Here is a 24,148-nt window from a genome sequence, read left to right on the forward strand (position 1 = left end):
AGTTCTATCTCCACATCTACATTAAGGGTTAGGGGCTAGGACAGTTCTATCTCCACATCTACATTAAGGGTTAGGGGCTAGTACAGTTCTATCTCCACATCTACATTAAGGGTTAGGGGCTAGGACAGTTCTATCTCCACATCTACATTAAGGGTCGGGGGGTAGGACAGTTCTATCTCCACATCTACATTAAGGGTTAGGGGCTAGGACAGTTCTATCTCCACATCTACATTAAGGGTTAGGGGCTAGGACAGTTCTATCTCCACATCTACATTAAGGGTTAGGGGCTAGGACAGTTCTATCTCCACATCTACATTAAGGGTTAGGGGCTAGGACAGTTCTATCTCCACATCTACATTAAGGGCTGGGGGCTAGGACAGTTCTATCTCCACATCTACATTAAGAGTTGGGGGCTAGCACAGTTCTATCTCCACATCTACATTAAGGGTTAGGGGCTAGGACAGTTCTATCTCCACATCTACATTAAGGGTTAGGGGCTAGGACAGGTCTATCTCCACATCTACATTAAGGGTTAGGGGCTAGGACAGTTCTATCTCCACATCTACATTAAGGGTTAGGGGCTAGGACAGTTCTATCTCCACATCTACATTAAGGGCTGGGGGCTAGGACAGTTCTATCTCCACATCTACATTAAGGGTTAGGGGCTAGGACAGTTCTATCTCCACATCTACATTAAGGGTTAGGGGCTAGGACAGTTCTATCTCCACATCTACATTAAGGGTTAGGGGCTAGGACAGTTCTATCTCCACATCTACATTAATGGTTAGGGGCTAGGACAGTTCTATCTCCACATCTACATTAATGGTTGGGGGCTAGTACAGTTCTATCTGCATTTTGTCCAAATTGAGTTCCTTACATGGCCTTCTTCTTTTCAATGTTCTCCTCCTAATAAAATACTGTAAATGACACTGATCAAACCACTGGGGGTTCGGGCACTTTAAAGCCAATTTATATCTGAATAATTTGTTTGTAGATAGAGCCTTACAGTCCCAAGCTCTCGATTTCAAATCAAATCAAATCAAATCAATTTGTAACTGTGTCTGTCAAATAAGTGCATGTACCCCATAATAGGCATATGTGTCCGTGGTGATACATCCCTGTCCTTCTGGTTAATGGATAAAGAGATGAACCCCAACATGAGTTCTCTGATCTGTTTTTTGATCTCTCTCTACACTATGGGAGGCAAATGGATGTGGACTCTGCTATTTCAGTCACACTCCTTGTCGACGGGTGTATAAAAATCGAGCACTCCTCCATGCAATCTCCATAGACAAACATCGGCAGTAGAATGGGCTAACTGAAGAGCTCAGTGACTTTCAACGTGGCACTGCCATAGGATGCCATCTTTTCAACAAGTCAGTTTGCCAAATTGCAGCCCTGATAGAGCTGCCCCCGGTCAACTGTGAGTGCTGTTATTGTGACGAAGTGGTAGGCCACACAATCTCACGGAACGGGACCGTTGAGTGCTGAAGCATTTAGCGCAAAACAATTATCTGTCCTTGGTTGCAACACTCACTACCGAGTTTCAAATTGCCTCTGGAAGCAATAAATAACTGTTTGTCGGGAGCTTCATAAAATGGGTTTCCATGGCCGAGCACACAAGCCTAAGATCACCATGCACAATGCCAGGCGTCGGCTGGAGTGGTGTAAAGCTCGCCGAAATTGGACTCTGGAGCAGTGGAAACGCTTTCTCTGGAGTGATGAACCACGCTTCACCATCTGGCAGTCCGACTGACCAATCTGGGGTTTGGCTGATGCCAGGAGAACAGTACCTGCCTGAATGCGTAGTGCCAACTGTAAAGTTTGGTGGATGAGGAACTGTGGTCTGGGGCTGTTTTTCATGGTTTGGTCCCTTAGTTCCAGTGAAGGGAAATGTTAACGCTACAGCATACATTGACATTCTAGAAAATTCTGTGCTTCCAACTTTGTGGCAACAGTTTGGGGAAGGCCCTTTCCTGTTTCAGCATGACAATGCCACTGTGCACAAAGCAATGTTCGTACAGAAATGGTTTGTTGAGATCAGTGTGGAAGAACTTGACTGGCTTGCTCAGAGCCCTGACCTCAACCGGCTGGATGTGATACAGCCTGGATTCGAACCAGGGACTGTAGTGACACCTCTTGCACTGACAATGCAGTGCCTTAGACCGCTGCGCCACTCGGGAGCACTGTTACCAACCGTTAGTAAAGTTTTGGGGAAAATTGTGTTTGACCAGATACAATGCTATTTTACAGTAAACAAATTTACAACAAACTTTCAGCACGCTTCTAGGAAGGACATTCAACAAGCACAGCACTTACACAAATGATTGATGATTGGCTGAGAGAAATTGATGATAAAAAGATTATAGGGGCTGGTTTGTTAGACTTCAGTGCGGCTTTTGACATTATCGATCATAGTCTGCTGCTCGGAAAACATTTATTTAATGGCTTTTACACCCCCTGCTATAATGTGGATAAAGAGTTACCTGTCTAACAGAACACAGAGGGTGTTCTTTAACGGAAGCCTCTCAAACATAATCCAGGTAGAATCAGGAATTCCCATGGCAGCTGTGTTTTCAATCTTTACTAACGACAGGCCACTGGCTTTAAGTAAAGACATTGTGTCTATGTATGCGGATAACTCAACACTATACACATCAACTACTACAGCGACTGAAATGACTGCAACACTTAACAGAGAGCTGCAGTTAGTTTCAGAATGGGTGGCAAGGAGTAAATTAGTCCTAAATATTTCAAAAACTAAAATATATGTATTTGGGACAAATCATTCACTTAACCTGAACTAAATCTTGTAATAAATAATGTTGAAATTGAGCAAGTTGAGATGACTAAACAGCCCTAGTTTCTACCTTCTTAACAACACTATCAACAAGGCAGGTACTACAGGCCCTAGTTTCTACCTTCTTAACAACACTATCAACAAGGCAGGCCCTAGTTTCAGGCCCTAGTTTCTACCTTCTTAACAACACTATCAACAAGGCAGGTCCTACAGGCCCTAGTTTCTACCTTCTTAACAACACTATCAACAAGGCAGGTACTACAGGCCCTAGTTTCTACCTTCTTAACAACACTATCAACAAGGCAGGTACTACAGGCCCTAGTTTCTACCTTCTTAACAACACTATCAACAAGGCAGGTACTACAGGCCCTAGTTTCTACCTTCTTAACAACACTATCAACAAGGCAGGTACTACAGGCCCTAGTTTCTACCTTCTTAACAACACTATCAACAAGGCAGGTCCTACAGGCCCTAGTTTCTACCTTCTTAACAGCACTATCAACACGGCAGGTTCTACAGGCCCTAGTTTCTACCTTCTTAACAGCACTATCAACAAGGCAGGTCCTACAGGCCCTAGTTTCTACCTTCTTAACAGCACTATCAACAAGGCAGGTCCTACAGGCCCTAGTTTCTACCTTCTTAACAACACTATCAACAAGGCAGGTCCTACAGGCCCTAGTTTCTACCTTCTTAACAACACTATCAACAAGGCAGGTCCTACAGGCCCTAGTTTCTACCTTCTTAACAACACTGTCAACAAGGCAGGTCCTACAGACTCTAGTTTTGTTGCACCTGGACTACTGTTCAGTCGTGTGGTCAGGTGCCACAAAAAGGGACTCGGGAAAATTGTAATTGTCTCAGAACAGGGCAGAACAGCTGGCCCTTGGATGTACACAGAGAGCTAACATTAATAATATACATGTCAATCTCTCCTGGCTGAAAGTGGAGGAGAGAATGATTTCATCACTAATTGTGTTTGTGAGAGGTTTTGACATGTTGAATGAACCGAGCTGTCTGTTTGAACTACTGGTACACAGCTCGGACACCCCATGCATACCCCACAAGACATGCCACCAGAGGTCTCTTCACAGTCCCAAGTCCAGAACAGACTATGGGAGGCGCACAGTACTACATAGAGACATGACCACATGGAACTCTATTCCACAGTACTACATAGAGCCATGACTACAAGGAACTCTATTCCACAGTACTACATAGAGCCATGACTACATGGAACTCTATTCCACAGTACTACATAGAGCCATGACTACATGGAACTCTATTCCACAGTACTACATAGAGCCATGACTACATGGAACTCTATTCCACAGTACTACATAGAGCCATGACTACATGGAACTCTATTCCACAGTACTACATAGAGCCATGACTACATGGAACTCTATTCCACAGTACTACATAGAGCCATGACAACAAGGAACTCTATTCCACAGTACTACATAGAGCCAAGACTACATGGAACTCTATTCCACAGTACTACATAGAGCCATGACTACATGGAACTCTATTCCACAGTTCTACATAGAGCCATGACTACATGGAACTCTATTCCACAGTACTACATAGAGACATGACTACATGGAACTCTATTCCACAGTACTACATAGAGCCATGACTACATGGAACTCTATTCCACAGTACTACATAGAGCCATGACTACATGGAACTCTATTCCACAGTACTACATAGAGCCATGACTACATGGAGCTCTATTCCACAGTACAACATAGAGCCATGACTACATGGAACTCTATTCCACAGTACTACATAGAGCCATGACTACATGGAACTCTATTCCACAGTACTACATAGAGACATGACTACATGGAACTCTATTCCACAGTACTACATAGAGCCATGACTACATGGAACTCTATTCCACAGTACTACATAGAGCCATGACTACATGGAACTCTATTCCACAGTACTACATAGAGCCATGACTACATGGAACTCTATTCCACAGTACTACATAGAGCCATGACTACATGGAACTCTATTCCACAGTACTACATAGAGCCATGACTACATGGAACTCTATTCCACAGTACTACATAGAGCCATGACTACATGGAACTCTATTCCACAGTACTACATAGAGCCATGACTACATGGAACTCTATTCCACAGTACTACATAGAGCCATGACTACATGGAACTGTATTCCACAGTACTACATAGAGCCATGACTACATGGAACTCTATTCCACAGTACTACATAGAGCCATGACTACATGGAACTCTATTCCACAGTACTACATAGAGCCATGACTACATGGAACTCTATTCCACAGTACTACATAGAGCCATGACTCCATGGAACTCTATTCCACAGTACTACATAGAGCCATGACTACATGGAACTCTATTCCACAGTACTACATAGAGCCATGACTACATGGAACTCTATTCCACAGTACTACATAGAGCCATGACAACATGGAACTCTATTCCACAGTACTACATAGAGCCATGACAACATGGAACTCTATTCCACAGTACTACACAGAGCCATGACTACATGGAACTCTATTCCACAGTACTACATAGAGCCATGACTACATGGAACTCTATTCCACAGTACTACATAGAGCCATGACAACATGGAACTCTATTCCACAGTACTACACAGAGCCATGACTACATGGAACTCTATTCCACAGTACTACATAGAGCCATGACTACATGGAACTCTATTCCACAGTACCACATAGAGCCATGACTACATAGAACTCTATTCCACAGTACTACATAGAGCCATGACTACATGGAACTCTATTCCACAGTACTACATAGAGCCATGACTACATGGAACTCTATTCCACAATACCACATAGAGCCACGACTACATGGAACTCTATTCCACAGTACCACATAGAGCCATGACTACATGGAACTCTATTCCACAGTACCACATAGAGCCATGCCTACATGGAACTCTATTCCACAGTACTACACAGAGCCATGACTACATGGAACTCTATTCCACAGTACTACACAGAGCCATGACGACATGGAACTCTATTCCACAGTACTACATAGAGCCATGACTACATGGAACTCTATTCCACAGTACTACATAGAGACATGACTACATGGAACTCTATTCCACAGTACTACATAGAGCCATGACTACATGGAACTCTATTCCACAGTACTACATAGAAACATGACTACATGGAACTCTATTCCACAGTACTACATAGAGACATGACTACATGGAACTCTATTCCACAGTACTACATAGAGACATGACTACATGGAACTCTATTCCACAGTACTACATAGAGCCATGACAACATGGAACTCTATTCCACAGTACTACATAGAGCCATGACTACATGGAACTCTATTCCACAGTACTACATAGAGCCATGACTACATGGAACTCTATTCCACAGTACTTCATAGAGCCATGACTACATGGAACTCTATTCCACAGTATTACATAGAGCCATGACTACATGGAACTCTATTCCACAGTACTACATAGAAACATGACTACATGGAACTCTATTCCACAGTACTACATAGAAACATGACTACATGGAACTCTATTCCACAGTACTACATAGAGACATGACTACATGGAACTCTATTCCACAGTACTACATAGAGCCATGACTACATGGAACTCTATTCCACAGTACTACATAGAAACATGACTACATGGAACTCTATTCCACAGTACTACATAGAGACATGACTACATGGAACTCTATTCCACAGTACTACATAGAGCCATGACAACATGGAACTCTATTCCACAGTACCACATAGAGCCATGACAACATGGAACTCTATTCCACAGTACTACATAGAGCCATGACTACATGGAACTCTATTCCACAGTACTACATAGAGCCATGACTACATGGAACTCTATTCCACAGTACTACATAGAGCCATGACTACATGGAACTCTATTCCACAGTACTACATAGAGCCATGACTACATGGAACTCTATTCCACAGTACTACATAGAGCCATGACAACATGGAACTCTATTCCACAGTACTACATAGAGCCATGACTACATGGAACTCTATTCCACAGTACTACATAGAGCCATGACTACATGGAACTCTATTCCACAGTACTACATAGAGCCATGACTACATTGAACTCTATTCCACATCAGGAATAGAGTCAAGATACAAGCAGTAGAATCAGATGTAAAAAAACATAAAAATACAGTGGGACAGTGGGGGTGAAAAGAAACACACAGGCGCAGACACATGATAACATACTCACTCTACACACTCGTGTACACGTGTATTTTGCGTTGTAGATATGTGGTAGTGGAGTATGGGCCTGAGGGAACACACTTGTGTGTTGTGAATTCTGTAATGAATGTTCTGTGATTGTATAACTGCTTGAATTCCGCCGGACTCCAGGAAGCTGGCAGACGATTTAGGAGGATCCATCATAAATACAAAATACATCATTTTGGCCGTGTGTGTATCTCTCTCTCTCTCTCTACATCTCTTTCAATTCAAAAGGCTTTATTGGCAAGGGAGACATGTGTTTACACTAAAAGCAAGTGAAATAGATCATAAACGAAAGTGAAATAAATATGACACTCACAAATGGGGTTTCTTTCTCCATCTCTCTCTTCATCTCTCTCCATCTCTCTCTCTTCATCTCTCTCTTCATCTCTCTGTCTTCATCTCTCTCTCCATCTCTCTCGCTCTTCATCTCTCTCTTCATCTCTCTCGCTATATCTTTCTCTCTCTCTTCATCTCTCTGTCTTCATCTTTCTCTTCATCTCTCTGTCTTCATCTTCTCTCCATCTCTCTCTCGCTCTTCATCTCTCTCTTCATCTCTCGCTATATCTCTCTCTATCTCTTCATCTCTCTCTCTTCATCGCTCGCTATATCTTTCTCTCTCTCTTCATCTCTCTCTCTTCATCTCTCTCTCTATATCTTTCTCTCTTCATCTCTCTGTCTTCATCTCTCTCTTCATCTCTCTCTTCATCTCTCTCGCTATATCTTTCTCTCTCTCTTCATCTCTGTCTTCATCTCTCTCTCTTCATCTCTCTGTCTTCATCTCTCTTTCATCTCTCTCTCATCTCTCTCGCTATATCTTTCTCTCTCTTTCATCTCTCTCCCATCTCTTCATCTCTCTCCATCTCTCTCTCGCTCTTCATCTCTCTCTCGTCATCTCTCTCTGTCTCTCTCTCGTCATCTCTCTCTCCGTCTCTCTCTCTTCATCTCTCTCTCCATCTCTCTCCCCATCTGTCTCTCCATCTCTCTCTCTTAATTTCTCTCGCTACATCTCTCTCTATCTCTTCATCTCTCTCTCTTCATCTCTGTCTCTAGTCTCTGGTAGGTGATAAGTCCCTGGCCTTCTGGCTGATGGATAAAGAGATGTACACCAACATGAGTTCCCTGATCCCCATGACTCCGTCACATCGACCGAGGCATCCAGCTACATAAGATGATCCGCCTCCTCACACACGCTCTGGGGGAGAGGGCTACCTCAACTTCATGGGTGAGTTGGGGAGAGGGCTACCTCAACTTCATGGGTTAGTTGGGGAGAGGGCTACCTCAACTTCATGGGTTAGTTGGGGAGAGGGCTACCTCAACTTTATGGGTGAGTTGGGGAGAGGGGCTACCTCAACTTCATGGGTGAGTTGGGGAGAGAGGGGGCCACCTCAACTTCATGGGTGAGTCGGGGGGAGAGGGCTACCTCAACTTCATGGGTGAGTCAGGGGGGAAGCGGGCTAACTCAACTTCATGGGTGAGTTGGGGAGAGAGGGGGCCACCTCAACTTCATGGGTGAGTTGGGGGGAGAGGGGAGTACCTCAACTTCATGGGTGAGTCAGGGGGAGAGGGCTACCTCAACTTCATGGGTGAGTTGGGGGGAAGGGGGCTAACTTCATGGGTGAGTCAGGGGGAGAGGGCTAACTCATGGGTGAGTTGGGGGAGGGGGCAGGGTGGTCAGGGGGGAGAGGGCTAACTCAACTTCATGGGTGAGTTGGGGGAGAGGGGGCCACCTCAACTTCATGGGAGAGTCAGGGGGAGAGGGCTAACTCAACTTCATGGGTGAGTTGGGGAGAGAGGGGGCCACCTCAACTTCATGGGAGAGTCAGGGGGGAGAGGGCTAACTCAACTTCATGGGTGAGTTGGGGGGAGAGGGGAGTACCTCAACTTCATGGGTGAGTCAGGGGGAGAGGGCTAACTCAACTTCATGGGTGAGTTGGGGGAGAGGGGAGTACCTCAACTTCATGGGTGAGTTGGGGGGAGAAGGGCTAACTCAACTTCATGGGGGAGAGTTGGGGAGAGAGGGCTACCTCAACTTCATGGGTGAGTTGGGGGGAAGAGTTCAACTTCATGGGTGAGTTGGGGGGAGAGGGCTACCTCAACTTCATGGGTGAGTCAAGGGGAAGAGGGCTACCTCAACTTCATGGGTGAGTTGGGGAGAGAAGGGGGTGACCTCAACTTCATGGGTGAGTTGGGGGAAGAGGGTACCTCAACTTCATGGGTGAGTCAGGGGGAGAGGGCTACCTCAACTTCATGGGTGAGTTGGGGGAGAGGGGGCTACCTCAACTTCATGGGTGAGTCAGGGGGGAGAGGGCTAACTCAACTTCATGGGTGAGTTGGGGAGAGAGGGGGCCACCTCAACTTCATGGGTGAGTCAGGGGGAGAGGGCTAACTCAACTTCATGGGTGAGTTGGGGGAGAGGGGGCCACCTCAACTTCATGGGTGAGTCAGGGGGAGAGGGCTAACTCAACTTCATGGGTGAGTTGGGGGAGGGAGTACCTCAACTTCATGGGTGAGTTGGGGAGAAGGGGGCTAACTCAACTTCATGGGAGAGTCAGGGGGGAGAGGGCTTCATGGGAGAGTCAACTCAACTTCATGGGTGAGTTGGGGGAGAGGGGAGTACCTCAACTTCATGGGAGAGTCAGGGGGGAAGAGGGCTAACTCAACTTCATGGGTGAGTTGGGGGGAGGGTACAACTCAACTTCATGGGTGAGTCAGGGGGAGAGGGCTACCTCAACTTCATGGGTGAGTTGGGGGGAAGGGGAGCTACCTCAACTTCATGGGTGAGTCAAGGGGGAAGAGGGCTAACTCAAATTCATGGTGAGTTGGGGGGAAGAGGACAACCTCAACTTTGTGGGTGAGTCAGGGTGGAAGAGGGCTACCTCAACTTCATGGGTGAGTTGGGGGAGAGGGAGTTCCTCAACTGCATGGGTGAGTCAGGGAAGGGTGTGCTTGTGGCTGTAAAAGATGGTTGTGCCAATCAGAAGAGAGTTTGGTTGTGCCAATCAGAAGAGAGTTTGGTTGTGCCAATCAGAAGAGGAGTTTGGTTGGGCCAATCAGAAGAGTGCGCGGTTGGGCCAATCAGAAGAGTGCGCGGTTGGGCCAATCAGAAGAGTGCGCGGTTGGGCCAATCAGAAGAGTGCGCGGTTGGGCCAATCGGAAGAGTGCGCGGTTGGGCCAATCGGAAGAGTGCGCGGTTGGGCCAATCGGAAGAGTGCGTTGGGCCAATCGGAAGAGTGCGCGGTTGGGCCAATCGGAAGAGTGCGCGGTTGGGCCAATCGGAAGAGTGCGCGGTTGGGCCAATCGGAAGAGAGTTTGGTTGTGCCAATCGGAAGAGAGTTTGGTTGGGCCAATCGGAAGATTGTAATAAAAAAATTAGCTGAGCTAAGACAACCAACAAAAACAAACAGCAACAAGAAAGGTTCCCAGAATGTAACCCTGAAACTGCTCTCCAGTATGTAACCCTGTAGACTGCTCCCTGTATGTAACCCTGTAGACTGCTCTCCTGTATGTAACCCTGTAGACTGCTCTCCAGTATGTAACCCTGTTGACTGCTCTCCAGTATGTAACCCTGTAGACTGCTCTCCTGTATGTAACCCTGTAGACTGCTCTCCAGTATGTAACCCTGAAAACTGCTCTCCTGTATGTAACCCTGTAGACTGCTCTCCAGTATGTAACCCTGTAGACTGCTCTCCAGTATGTAACCCTGTAGACTGCTCTCCAGTATGTAACCCTGTAGACTGCTCTCCAGTATGTAACCCTGTAGACTGCTCTCCAGTATGTAACCCTGTTGACTGCTCTCCAGTATGTAACCCTGTAGACTGCTCTCCTGTATGTAACCCTGTAGACTGCTCTCCAGTATGTAACCCTGTAGACTGCTCTCCAGTATGTAACCCTGTAGACTGCTCCCCTGTATGTAACCCTGTAGACAGCTCTCCTGTATGTAACCCTGTAGACTGCTCTCCAGTATGTAACCCTGTAGACTGCTCTCCTGTATGTAACCCTGTAGACTGCTCTCCTGTATGTAACCCTGTAGACTGCTCTCCTGTATGTAACCCTGTAGACTGCTCCCCTGTATGTAACCCTGTAGACTGCTCCCCCTGTATGTAACCCTGTAGACTGCTCTCCTGTATGTAACCCTGTAGACTGCTCTCCTGTATGTAACCCTGTAGACTGCTCTCCAGTATGTAACCCTGTAGACTGCTCTCCTGTATGTAACCCTGTAGACTGCTCTCCTGTATGTAACCCTGTAGACTGCTCTCCAGTATGTAACCCTGTTGACTGCTCTCCAGTATGTAACCCTGTAGACTGCTCTCCTGTATGTAACCCTGTAGACTGCTCTCCTGTATGTAACCCTGTTGACTGCTCTCCAGTATGTAACCCTGTAGACTGCTCTCCTGTATGTAACCCTGTAGACTGCTCTCCTGTATGTAACCCTGTTGACTGCTCTCCTGTATGTAACCCTGTAGACTGCTCTCCAGTATGTAACCCTGTAGACTGCTCTCCAGTATGTAACCCTGTAGACTGCTCTCCAGTATGTAACCCTGTAGACTGCTCTCCAGTATGTAACCCTGTAGACTGCTCTCCTGTATGTAACCCTGTAGACTGCTCTCCTGTATGTAACCCTGTAGACTGCTCCATGGTATGTAACCCTGTAGACTGCTCTCCTGTATGTAACCCTGTAGACTGCTCTCCAGTATGTAACCCTGTAGACTGCTCTCCTGTATGTAACCCTGTAGACAGCTCTCCTGTATGTAACCCTGTAGACAGCTCTCCTGTATGTAACCCTGTAGACTGATCCCCTGTATGTAACCCTGTAGACTGCTCTCCAGTATGTAACCCTGTAGACAGCTCTCCAGTATGTAACCCTGTAGACTGCTCCCCAGTATGTAACCCTGTAGACTGCTCTCCAGTATGTAACCCTGTAGACTGCTCTCCTGTATGTAACCCTGTAGACTGCTCTCCTGTATGTAACCCTGTAGACTGATCCATGGTATGTAACCCTGTAGACTGCTCTCCAGTATGTAACCCTGTAGACTGATCCATGGTATGTAACCCTGTAGACTGCTCTCCAGTATGTAACCCTGTAGACTGATCCATGGTATGTAACCCTGTAGACTGCTCTCCTGTATGTAACCCTGTAGACTGCTCTCCTGTATGTAACCCTGTAGACTGCTCTCCAGTATGTAACCCTGTAGACTGCTCTCCTGTATGTAACCCTGTAGACTGCTCTCCAGTATGTAACCCTGTAGACAGCTCTCCTGTATGTAACCCTGTAGACTGCTCCCCTGTATGTAACCCTGTAGACTGCTCTCCTGTATGTAACCCTGTAGACTGCTCTCCTGTATGTAACCCTGTAGACTGCTCTCCTGTATGTAACCCTGTAGACTGCTCACCTGTATGTAACCCTGTAGACTGCTCTCCTGTATGTAACCCTGTAGACTGCTCTCCTGTATGTAACCCTGTAGACTGCTCTCCAGTATGTAACCCTGTAGACTGCTCCCCTGTATGTAACCCTGTAGACTGCTCCCCTGTATGTAACCCTGTAGACTGCTCTCCTGTATGTAACCCTGTAGACTGCTCTCCAGTATGTAACCCTGTTGACTGCTCTCCAGTATGTAACCCTGTAGACTGCTCTCCTGTATGTAACCCTGTAGACTGCTCTCCTGTATGTAACCCTGTAGACTGCTCTCCTGTATGTAACCCTGTAGACTGCTCTCCAGTATGTAACCCTGTAGACTGCTCTCCTGTATGTAACCCTGTAGACTGCTCTCCTGTATGTAACCCTGTAGACTGCTCTCCTGTATGTAACCCTGTAGACTGCTCTCCTGTATGTAACCCTGTAGACTGCTCCCCAGTATGTAACCCTGTAGACTGCTCTCCTGTATGTAACCCTGTAGACTGCTCTCCTGTATGTAACCCTGTAGACTGCTCTCCAGTATGTAACCCTGTAGACAGCTCTCCTGTATGTAACCCTGTAGACTGCTCTCCTGTATGTAACCCTGTAGACTGCTCTCCTGTATGTAACCCTGTAGACTGCTCTCCAGTATGTAACCCTGTAGACAGCTCTCCTGTATGTAACCCTGTTGACTGCTCTCCTGTATGTAACCCTGTAGACTGCTCTCCTGTATGTAACCCTGTTGACTGCTCTCCTGTATGTAACCCTGTAGACTGCTCTCCAGTATGTAACCCTGTAGACTGCTCTCCAGTATGTAACCCTGTAGACTGCTCTCCAGTATGTAACCCTGTAGACTGCTCTCCAGTAACCCTGTAACCCTCAGTAGACTGCTCTCCAGTATGTAACCCTGTAGACTGCTCTCCAGTATGTAACCCTGTAGACTGCTCTCCAGTATGTAACCCTGTAGACTGCTCTCCAGTATGTAACCCTGTAGACTGCTCTCCTGTATGTAACCCTGTAGACTGCTCTCCTGTATGTAACCCTGTAGACTGCTCTCCTGTATGTAACCCTGTTGACTGCTCTCCTGTATGTAACCCTGTAGACAGCTCTCCTGTATGTAACCCTGTAGACTGATCCATGGTATGTAACCCTGTAGACTGCTCTCCTGTATGTAACCCTGTAGACTGCTCTCCTGTATGTAACCCTGTAGACTGCTCTCCTGTATGTAACCCTGTAGACTGCTCTCCTGTATGTAACCCTGTAGACTGCTCTCCTGTATGTAACCCTGTAGACAGCTCTCCAGTATGTAACCCTGTAGACTGCTCTCCTGTATGTAACCCTGTAGACTGCTCTCCTGTATGTAACCCTGTAGACTGCTCTCCTGTATGTAACCCTGTAGACTGCTCTCCTGTATGTAACCCTGTAGACTGCTCTCCAGTATGTAACCCTGTAGACAGCTCTCCTGTATGTAACCCTGTAGACTGCTCTCCTGTATGTAACCCTGTAGACTGCTCTCCAGTATGTAACCCTGTAGACTGCTCCCCAGTATGTAACCCTGTAGACTGATCCATGGTATGTAACCCCATTGTGTTTACGTCATCAGATAAGATTAAATACTAACTCGCTCTCTACTTCCTTCCTCTCCAAGAATATCAGAATAGATATGTTCTCAATGGTGACTCATTGTAGTTTGAAGATAATCTTTCAATAAGGTTTTCATTAGAACAGTTGACACGTGACATCGTTCTCACCCTGCTGGATCTAGTACCGTCTGCCTGCATCCCACAATGCACCCTATTCCCTGGTCAAAAGTAGTGCCCTATAAAGGGAATTGTTAAACATACTGTAGCTTGGTCTTCATGTTGAAACGACGATACTGTAGCTTGGTCTTCATGTTGAAACGACGATACTGTAGCTTGGTGTTCATGTTGAAACTACAAGACTGTAGCTTGGTGCTCATGTTGAAACTACAAGACTGTAGCTTGGTCTTCATGTTGAAACGATGATACTGTAGCTTGGTGTTCATGTTGAAACGACGATACTGTAGCTTGGTCTTCATGTTGAAACTACAAGACTGTGGCTTGGTGCTCATGTTGAAACTACAAGACTGTAGCTTGGTTTTCATGTTGAAACGACGATACTGTAGCTTGGTGTTCATGTTGAAACTACAATACTGTAGCTTGGTCTTCATGTTGAAACTACAAGACTGTAGCTTGGTGCTCATGTTTAAACTACAAGACTGTAGCTTGGTCTTCATGTTGAAACGACGATACTGTAGCTTGGTCTTCATGTTGAAACGATGATACTGTAGCTTGGTGTTCATGTTGAAACTACAATACTGTAGCTTGGTCTTCATGTTGAAACTACAAGACTGTAGCTTGGTGCTCATGTTTAAACTACAAGACTGTAGCTTGGTCTTCATGTTGAAACAGCGATACTGTAGCTTCGTCTTCATGTTGAAACTACAATACTGTAGCTTGGTCTTCATGTTGAAACTACAAGACTGTGGCTTGGTGCTCATGTTGAAACTACAAGACTGTAGCTTGGTTTTCATGTTGAAACGACGATACTGTAGCTTGGTGTTCATGTTGAAACTACAATACTGTAGCTTGGTCTTCATGTTGAAACTACAAGACTGTAGCTTGGTGCTCATGTTGAAACTACAAGACTGTAGCTTGGTGCTCATTTTGAAACTACAAGACTGTAGCTTGGTTTTCATGTTGAAACGACGATACTGTAGCTTGGTGTTCATGTTGAAACTACAATACTGTAGCTTGGTCTTCATGTTGAAACTACAAGACTGTAGCTTGGTCTTCATGTTGAAACGATGATACTGTAGCTTGGTGTTCATGTTGAAACTACAATACTGTAGCTTGGTCTTCATGTTGAAACTACAAGACTGTAGCTTGGTGCTCATGTTGAAACTACTAATAACTACACCAACAACAAGCTCATTCTGTTCCACAATCACAGGCTCATTCTGTTCCACAATCACAGGCTCATTCTGTTCCACAATCACAGGCTCATTCTCTTCCACAAACAACAGGCTCATTCTGTTCCACAAACAACAGGCTCATTCTGTTCCACAAACAACAGGCTCATTCTGTTCCACAAACTACAGGCTCATTCTGTTCCACAAACAACAGGCTCATTCTGTTCCACAAACAACAGGCTCATTCTCTTCCACAAACAACAGGCTCATTCTGTTCCACAAACAACAGGCTCATTCTGTTCCACAAACAACAGGCTCATTCTGTTCCACAATACCACAGGCTCATTCTGTTCCACAATACCACAAACAACAGGCTCATTCTGTTCCACAAGCAACAGGCTCATTCTGTTCCACAACAACAGGCTCATTCTGTTCCACAAACAACAGGCTCATTCTGTTCCACAAACAACAGGCTCATTCTGTTCCACAAGCAACAGGCTCATTCTGTTCCACAAACAACAGGCTCATTCTGTTCCACAAGCAACAGGCTCATTCTGTTCCACAACAACAGGCTCATTCTGTTCCACAATACCACAGGCTCATTCTGTTCCACAATACCACAAACAACAGGCTCATTCTCTTCCACAAACAACAGGCTCATTCTGTTCCACAAACAACAGGCTCATTCTGTTCCACAACAACAGGCTCATTCTGTTCCACAAACACAGGCTCATTCTGTTCCACAAACAACAGGCTCATTCTGTTCCACAAACAACAAGCTCATTTGGGTTCAGAACAACCCGGTGTATAACATCAAGTCCTCTGGTAACTGTACATCAAACACAGTGACCATAAATGTTGACACGGAGTTTGACATCAAGTCCTCTTCATTCTCAGCATTTCTTCTTCTCTTCTCCTGGTCGCGTGCTCAGGTTCAGAGCGGCTGTCAGACAAAACCCACACAGAGCCTGAGGTCTGACGTCGTGTATGTTACTGTACAGCCACCGTGTACCAATTTAGACGTTTTTTTTTTCAGAGTCCCAAATCTGCTATTTTCAACCCAGGGATTCAGGGATTCAAACAACCACCAAGCGGTCACTCTGCCGTGTTGCTGGTAAACAGCTGAGGAATGTGTCTGGAGAAATGGAACCACTCTCAGATCCATAGACAAAGCCAGGGATGCAGGGACTGAGCTTACGTGATATCAACATGAAGCAGTAGTGCCACCTGGTGATGGGGGATGTCATTGTCCTATAGCTGGGTTGTTTTGATGACCAGTGACCACTCTGGCTCTTGCTTTGTCTTCAACTGTGGTTTACCCTGGTTCTTGCTGAAGGATGCACAAATATTCACGTATTAGCCCATAAATCTTCTCTCTCCGCTCCACCTCTCCTCTCTACCACCTCTCCCATCCTCAACTCTCCACCTTCTCTCCCTTCCTCAGCTCTCCGCCTCCTCTCCCTCCTCAACTTTCCACCTCCTCTCCCCTCCTTACCTCTCCTCTCCCCTCCTCAACTCTCCACCTCCTCAACTCTCCACCTCCTAAACTCTCCACCTCCTAAACTCTCCACCTCCTAAACTCTCCACCTCCTCTCCCTCCTCAACTCTCTACCTCCTCTCCCCTCCTTACCTCTCCCTCTCCCCTCCTCAACTCTCCACCTCCTCAACTCTCCACCTCCTAAACTCTCCACCTCCTCTCCCCTCCTCAACTCTCCACCTCCTCTCCCCCTCCTTACCTCTCCTCTCCCCTCCTTACCTCTCCCTCTCCACCTCCTCTCCCTTCCTCAACTCTCCTCTCTACCTCCTCTCCTCACCAACTCCTCTCCACCTCCTCTCCCCCCTCCTCAACTCTCCACCTCCTCTCCTCAACTCTCCACCTCCTCTCCCCTCCTCAACTCTCCACCTCCTCTCCCCTCCTTTCCTCTCCACCTCCTCTCCCCTCCAACTCTCCACCTCCTCTCCCCTCCAACTCTCCACCTCCTCAACTCTCCACCTCTTCTCCCTTCCTCAACTCTCCTCTCTACCTCCTCTCCCTTCCTCAACTCTCCTCTCTATCTGCTCTCCTCACCTCTCTACCTCCTCTCCCCTTCTCTCCTTACACACATGTACATGCCTGTTTATTTTATGAGTCAGTAGTTGTGACTTCCTATCAAGTAGTGAGTTAGTTGAATAGATTAAAGTCATAGCTCAGAGAGGCAGGCAGAAGAGGAGCTGGGAGAACAGAGCAGAACAGTGTGTAGGAGGGGAGAGAGAGATACTGACTTTTTTGTCTAGTTTGCCCGACTAAATACTCAACCTATTATCGCTGTAGAACGGCAACTAATGGATGAAAGCCTCTCTCCTCCTGATTCTTAGTTTACAGTTTGTTGTTTTCAGAAGCAAAGAACACGAACAAAACAAGTAAAACTGATAAAGGTTCATTTGAAACTAAATCCCTGCAGTCGAAAGTAAAACGCCTCCACTATTTACTCATTTTCTGGGATGACAAACTAATTTGAAGGCGTTAAGGCAACAGTAGACCTGGAGGGGGAGGAATAGGTTGAGGGTGTTAAGGAAAGGGGGGGACTAGGTTGAGGGTGTTAAGGAAAGGGGGGGGGACTAGGTTGAGGGTGTTAAGGAAAGGGGGGGACTAGGTTGAGGGTGTTAAGGAAAGGGGGGACTAGGTTGAGGGTGTTAAGGAAAGGGGGGGGACTAGGTTGAGGGTGTTAAGGAAAGGGGGGACTAGGTTGAGGGTGTTAAGGAAAGGGGGGGACTAGGTTGAGGGTGTTAAGGCAGCAGTAAACCTGGAGGGGGGACTAGGTTGAGGGTGTTAAGGAAAGGGGGGACTAGGTTGAGGGTGTTAAGGAAAGGGGGTGGACTAGGTTGAGGGTGTTAAGGAAAGGGGGGGACTAGGTTGAGGGTGTTAAGGAAAGGGGGAGACTAGGTTGAGGGTGTTAAGGAAAAGGGGGGACTAGGTTGAGGGTGTTAAGGCAGCAGTAAACCTGGAGGGGGACTAGGTTGAGGGTGTTAAGGAAAGGGGGGGGACTAGGCTGAGGGTGTTAAGGAAAGGGGAGGGACTAGGTTGAGGGTGTTAAGGAAAGGGGGGGACTAGGTTGAGGGTGTTAAGGAAAGAGGGGGACTAGGTTGAGGGTGTTAAGGAAAAGGGGGCACTAGGTTGAGGGTGTTAAGGAAAGGGGGCTAGGTTGATGGTGTTAAGGAAAGGGGGGGGGACTAGGTTGAGGGTGTTAAGGAAAGGGGGGCTAGGTTGAAGGTGTTAAGGAAGGGGGGCTAGGTTGATGGTGTTAAGGAAATAGTAAACCTTGAGGGGGGGCGGGGTTGAGGGTGTTAAGGAAACAGTAAACCTTGGGGGGGGGGGGGGTTGAGGGCACTAAGGCAGCAGCATTAGGGAAACAGTAAACCTTGAGGGGGGGCGAGGTTGAGGGCACTAAGGCAGCAGCATTAGGGAAACAGTAAACCTTGAGGGGGGCGAGGTTGAGGGCACTAAGGCAGCAGCATTAGGGAAACAGTAAATATGGGCAGTAAATAGAAGATGACATGCCGTGTCAATGGAAGAATGGGCCAGAGTCATTAAGCCAGTGCTGAGCAAGAACAAATTGTTTGAGCAAGCAAATCAATTTGAGCTGCTACCTAGCCGTGAGAAGCTCATCTATTTACCCATGGGCAACAGCAAACAGCAACGTGCTGCGGTGAGAGAGAGTCACGAGAGAGTCGGAGAGAGTTGGGAGGCTAGAGAGAGAGAGTTGGGAGGCTAGAGAGAGAGAGTTGGGAGGCTAGAGAGAGAGAGTTGGGAGGCTAGAGAGAGAGATTTGGGAGGCTAGAGAGAGAGAGAGTCAGAGAGAGTTGGGAGGCTAGAGAGAGTCGGGAGGCTAGAGTGAGTCGGGAGGCTAGAGAGAGAGAGAGTCGGAGGCTAGAGAGAGAGAGAGAGTCGGGAGGCTAGAGAGAGAGAGAGTCGGGAGGCTAGAGAGAGAGAGTCGGGGAGGCTAGAGAGAGAGAGTCGGGAGGCTAGAGAGAGAGAGTGTCGGGAGGCTAGAGAGAGAGAGAGTCGGGAGGCTAGAGAGAGAGAGAGTCGGGAGGCTAGAGAGAGAGAGAGTCGGGAGGCTAGAGAGAGAGAGAGTCGGGAGGCGAGAGAGAGAGAGAGTCGGGAGGCTAGAGATAGAGAGAGTCGGGAGGCTAGAGAGAGAGAGAGAGTCGGGAGGCTAGAGAGAGAGAGTCGGGAGGCTAGAGAGAGAGAGAGAGTCGGGAGGCTAGAGAGAGAGAGAGAGTCGGGAGGCTAGAGAGAGAGAGAGAGTCGGGAGGCTAGAGAGAGAGAGAGAGTCGGGAGGCTAGAGAGAGAGAGAGTCGGGAGGCTAGAGAGAGAGAGAGTCGGGAGGCTAGAGAGAGAGAGAGTCGGGAGGCTAGAGAGAGAGAGAGTCGGGAGGCTAGAGAGAGAGAGAGAGTCGGGAGGCTAGAGAGAGAGTCGGGAGGCTAGAGAGAGAGAGTCGGGAGGCTAGAGAGCGAGAGAGAGAGTTGCGAGGCTAGAGAGAGAGAGAGAGAGAGAGAGTCACGAGGGGAGAGAGAGTGAGAGTCGGAGAGAAGTTGGGAGGCTAGAGAGAGTTGGGAGGCTAGAGAGAGAGAGAGAGTTGGGAGGCTAGAGAGAGAGTCACGAGGGGGAGAGAGAGAGTCGGGAGGCTAGAGATATAGAGTAGGGAGGCTAGAGAGATATAGAGTAGGGAGGCTAGAGAGATATAGAGTAGGGAGGCTAGAGAGAGAGAGAGTAGGGAGGCTAGAGAGAGAGAGAATAGGGAGGCTAGAGAGAGAGAGAGAGTTGGGAGGCTAGAGAGAGAGAGTTGGGAGGCTAGAGAGAGAGAGAGAGAGTCGGGAGGCTAGAGAGAGAGAGAGTCGGGAGGCTAGAGAGAGAGAGAGTCGGGAGGCTAGAGAGAGAGAGTCGGGAGGCTAGAGAGAGAGAGAGTCGGGAGGCTAGAGAGTGAGAGTCGGGAGGCTAAAGAGAGAGAGAGTTGGGAGGCTAGAGAGAGAGAGAGAGAGTCACGAGGGGGAGAGAGAGTGAGAGTCGGAGAGAGTTGGGAGGCTAGAGAGAGTTGGGAGGCTAGAGAGAGAGAGTTGGGAGGCTAGAGAGAGAGAGAGTCACGAGGGAGAGAGAGAGAGTCGGGAGGCTAGAGATATAGAGTAGGGAGGCTAGAGAGAGAGAGAGAGGCTAGAGGCTAGAGAGAGAAGTAGGGAGGCTAGAGAGAGAGAGTTGGGAGGCTAGAGAGAGAGATAGAGTTGGGAGGCTAGAGAGAGAGAGAGAGAGTTGGGAGGCTAGAGAGAGAGAGAGAGAGAGTTGGGAGGCTAGAGTGAGAGAGAGAGAGTTGGGAGGCTAGAGTGAGAGAGTTGGGAGGGAGAGAGAGAGAGTTGGGAGGGAGAGAGAGAGTTGGGAGGGAGAGAGAGAGAGAGAGTTGGGAGGGAGAGAGAGAGAGAGTTGGGAGGGAGAGAGTTGGGAGAGAGAGAGAGAGAGTTGGGAGAGAGAGACAGAGTTGGGAGAGAGAGAGAGAGTTGGGAGGGAGAGAGAGTTGGGAGAGAGAGAGAGAGATTTGAGAGGGAGGGAGAGAGAAAGAGTTGGGAGGGGAAGAGAGCATCAGTGTTGAGTGAAAAATAAAGGGATAAATACTGTAAAGGTTGTAGGAGTGTCATTGACATGAAGGCAGGTAGCTGTGAGGGTAGCGTGCGTTACCGTGGTGAACGGCATGGCGCTAATGAAACGCCTCAGTGGGTTTATCATTACATCGTCAGGCAGACAGACAGAGGCTTATAGCGTCCCAAATGGCACCCTATTCCTTAGACAGTGCACTACCTTTGGCCAGACACCGTAAGGCAATGGTCAACAGTAGTGCACTATATAGGGAATAGGGTGCCAGCCCTGGTCAACAGTAGTGCACTATATAGGGAATATGGTGCCATTTGGGACGCAGTGAAAATTAGAGCTCTCGTCACTCCCTCCCTGACTTTCAGACCTGGCATCAGGTAACCTGGCATCAGGTAACCTGGCATCAGGTAACCTAGCATCAGGTAACCTGGCATCAGGTAACCTAGCATCAGGTAACCTAGCATCAGGTAACCTGGCATCAGGTAACCTAGCATCAGGTAACCTGGCATCAGGTAACCTAGCATCAGTTAACCTAGCATCAGGTAACCTGGCATCAGGTAACCTAGCATCAGGTAACCTGGCATCAGGTAACCTAGCATCAGGTAACCTGGCATCAGGTAACCTAGCATCAGGTAACCTAGCATCAGGTAACCTGGCATCGGTTAACCTAGCATCAGGTAACCTATCATCAGGTAACCTGGCATCAGGTAACCTAGCATCAGGTAACCTAGCATCAGTTAACCTGGCATCAGGTAACCTAGCATCAGGTAACCTGGCATCAGGTAACCTAGCATCAGGTAACCTAGCATCAGGTAACCTAGCATCAGGTAACCTGGCATCAGGTAACCTGGCATCAGGTAACCTGGCATCAGGTAACCTGGCATCAGGTAACCTAGCATCTGGTAACCTGGCATCTGGTAACCTGGCATCAGGTAACCTGGCATCAGGTAACCTGGCATCAGGTAACCTGGCATCAGGTAACCTGGCATCAGGTAACCTAGCATCAGTTAACCTAGCATCAGGTAACCTGGCATCAGGTAACCTAGCATCAGGTAACCTGGCATCAGGTAACCTAGCATCAGGTAACCTGGCATCAGGTAACCTCAGCATCAGGTAACCTGGCATCAGGTAACCTGGCATCAGGTAACCTAGCATCTGGTAACCTGGCATCTGGTAACCTGGCATCAGGTAACCTAGCATCAGGTAACCTGGCATCAGGTAACCTAGCATCAGGTAACCTGGCATCAGGTAACCTAGCATCAGTTAACCTGGCATCAGGTAACCTGGCATCAGGTAACCTAGCATCAGTTAACCTGGCATCAGGTAACCTGGCATCAGGTAACCTGGCATCAGGTAACCTAGCATCAGGTAACCTGGCATCAGTAACCTAATCAGTTAACCTGGCATTGGGTAACCTGGCATCAGTTAACCTGGCATCAGTTAACCTGGCATCAGGTAACCTGGCATCAGGTAACCTGGCATCAGGTAACCTAATCAGGTAACCTGGCATCAGGTTAACCTGGCATTGGGTAACCTGGCATCAGATAACCTAGCATCAGGTAACCTAGCATCAGGTAACCTGGCATCAGTTAACCTAGCATCAGATAACCTAGCATCAGGTAACCTAGGGTAACCTGGCATCAGTTAACCTGGTCAAACCTGGCATCAGGTAACCTGGCATCAGGTAACCTGGCATCAGGTAACCTAGCATCAGGTAACCTGGCATCAGGTAACCTGGCATCGAGTAACCTAGCATCAGGTAACCTAGCATCAGGTAACCTGGCATCAGGTAACCTAGCATCAGGTAACCTGGCATCGAGTAACCTAGCATCAGGTAACCTAGCATCAGGTAACCTGGCATCAGGTAACCTAGCATCAGGTAACCTGGCATCAGTTAACCTAGCATCAGGTAACCTGGCATCGAGTAACCTAGCATCAGTTAACCTGGCATCGAGTAACCTAGCATCAGTTAACCTGGCATCGGGTAACCTGGCATCGGTAACCTGGCATCGGTTAACCTGGCATCAGTTAACCTAGCATCAGGTAACCTGGCATCGAGTAACCTAGCATCAGTTAACCTGGCATCGAGTAACCTAGCATCAGTTAACCTGGCATCGGGTAACCTGGCATCGGGTAACCTGGCATCAGTTAACCTAGCATCAGGTAACCTAGCATCAGGTAACCTGGCATCTGGTAACCTGGCATCAGTTAACCTAGCATCAGGTAACCTAGCATCAGGTAACCTGGCATCGGTTAACCTAGCATCAGTTAACCTAGCATCAGGTAACCTGGCATCAGGTAACCTGGCATCAGGTAACCTGGCATCAGGTAACCTGGCATCAGGTAACCTAGCATCAGGTAACCTAGCATCAGGTAACCTGGCATGAGTTAACCTGGCCGTTGTTGAAGGGTTGACACTATTCTCTCTCCGTATTGAGAGAAATGCTCGTTCTGTAGCCTTGGATGGGTGAAGTGGAGGCCATTCGGTGTTTTAAGAAGTGGAAAAGAGGCCGCCTCCTCTTCTCCCAATAGGGCTCTGGTTAAAAGGAGTGCGCTATATAGGGAATTTGGGACACAAACTTTCGAGTCTTATAATTTGTACCTTTTTGCAGTGGTACAAATTCAGCCAATTCCCTGCCAGACCAACAACTTCCCCCAGGTTTTCCCTGTTTCTACTCCTTGCTTCCTGTTCTCCTGTTTCTACGCTTCGCTTCCTGTTCTCCTGTTTCTACACTTCATTTCCTGTTCTCCTGTTTCTACGCTTCATTTCCTGTTCTCCTGTTTCTACGCTTCATTTCCTGTTCTCCTGTTTCTACTCCTTGCTTCCTGTTCTCCTGTTTCTACGCTTCATTTCCTGTTCTCCTGTTTCTACACTTCATTTCCTGTTCTCCTGTTTCTACGCTTCATTTCCTGTTCTCCTGTTTCTACGCTTCATTTCCTGTTCTCCTGTTTCTACTCCTTGCTTCCTGTTCTCCTGTTTCTACGCTTCATTTCCTGTTCTCCTGTTTCTACGTTCTCCTGTTTCATTTCCTGTTCTCCTGTTTCTACACTTCATTTCCTGTTCTCCTGTTTCTACACTTCATTTCCTGTTCTCCTGTTTCTACACTTCAT

At 47.5% G+C, this 24,148-nt stretch overlaps 1 protein-coding gene across 1 annotated transcript in view; it reads left to right on the top strand.

Annotated features, from left to right (window-relative positions):
• LOC135528654 (1,4-alpha-glucan-branching enzyme-like) overlaps positions 1 to 8,260 on the top strand; it is a 64,931-nt gene extending 56,671 nt beyond the window's left edge. The window contains exon 5 of the mRNA XM_064957769.1: positions 8,144 to 8,260. Coding sequence (XP_064813841.1) covers positions 8,144 to 8,260 — 117 coding nt within the window. The remainder of the gene's footprint in view (positions 1 to 8,143) is intronic.
• The last annotated feature ends 15,888 nt before the right edge of the window (positions 8,261 to 24,148 follow it).

This window comes from Oncorhynchus masou, unplaced genomic scaffold (genome assembly GCF_036934945.1).
Source record: "Oncorhynchus masou masou isolate Uvic2021 unplaced genomic scaffold, UVic_Omas_1.1 unplaced_scaffold_1005, whole genome shotgun sequence".
Classification (NCBI taxonomy): domain Eukaryota; kingdom Metazoa; phylum Chordata; class Actinopteri; order Salmoniformes; family Salmonidae; genus Oncorhynchus; species Oncorhynchus masou.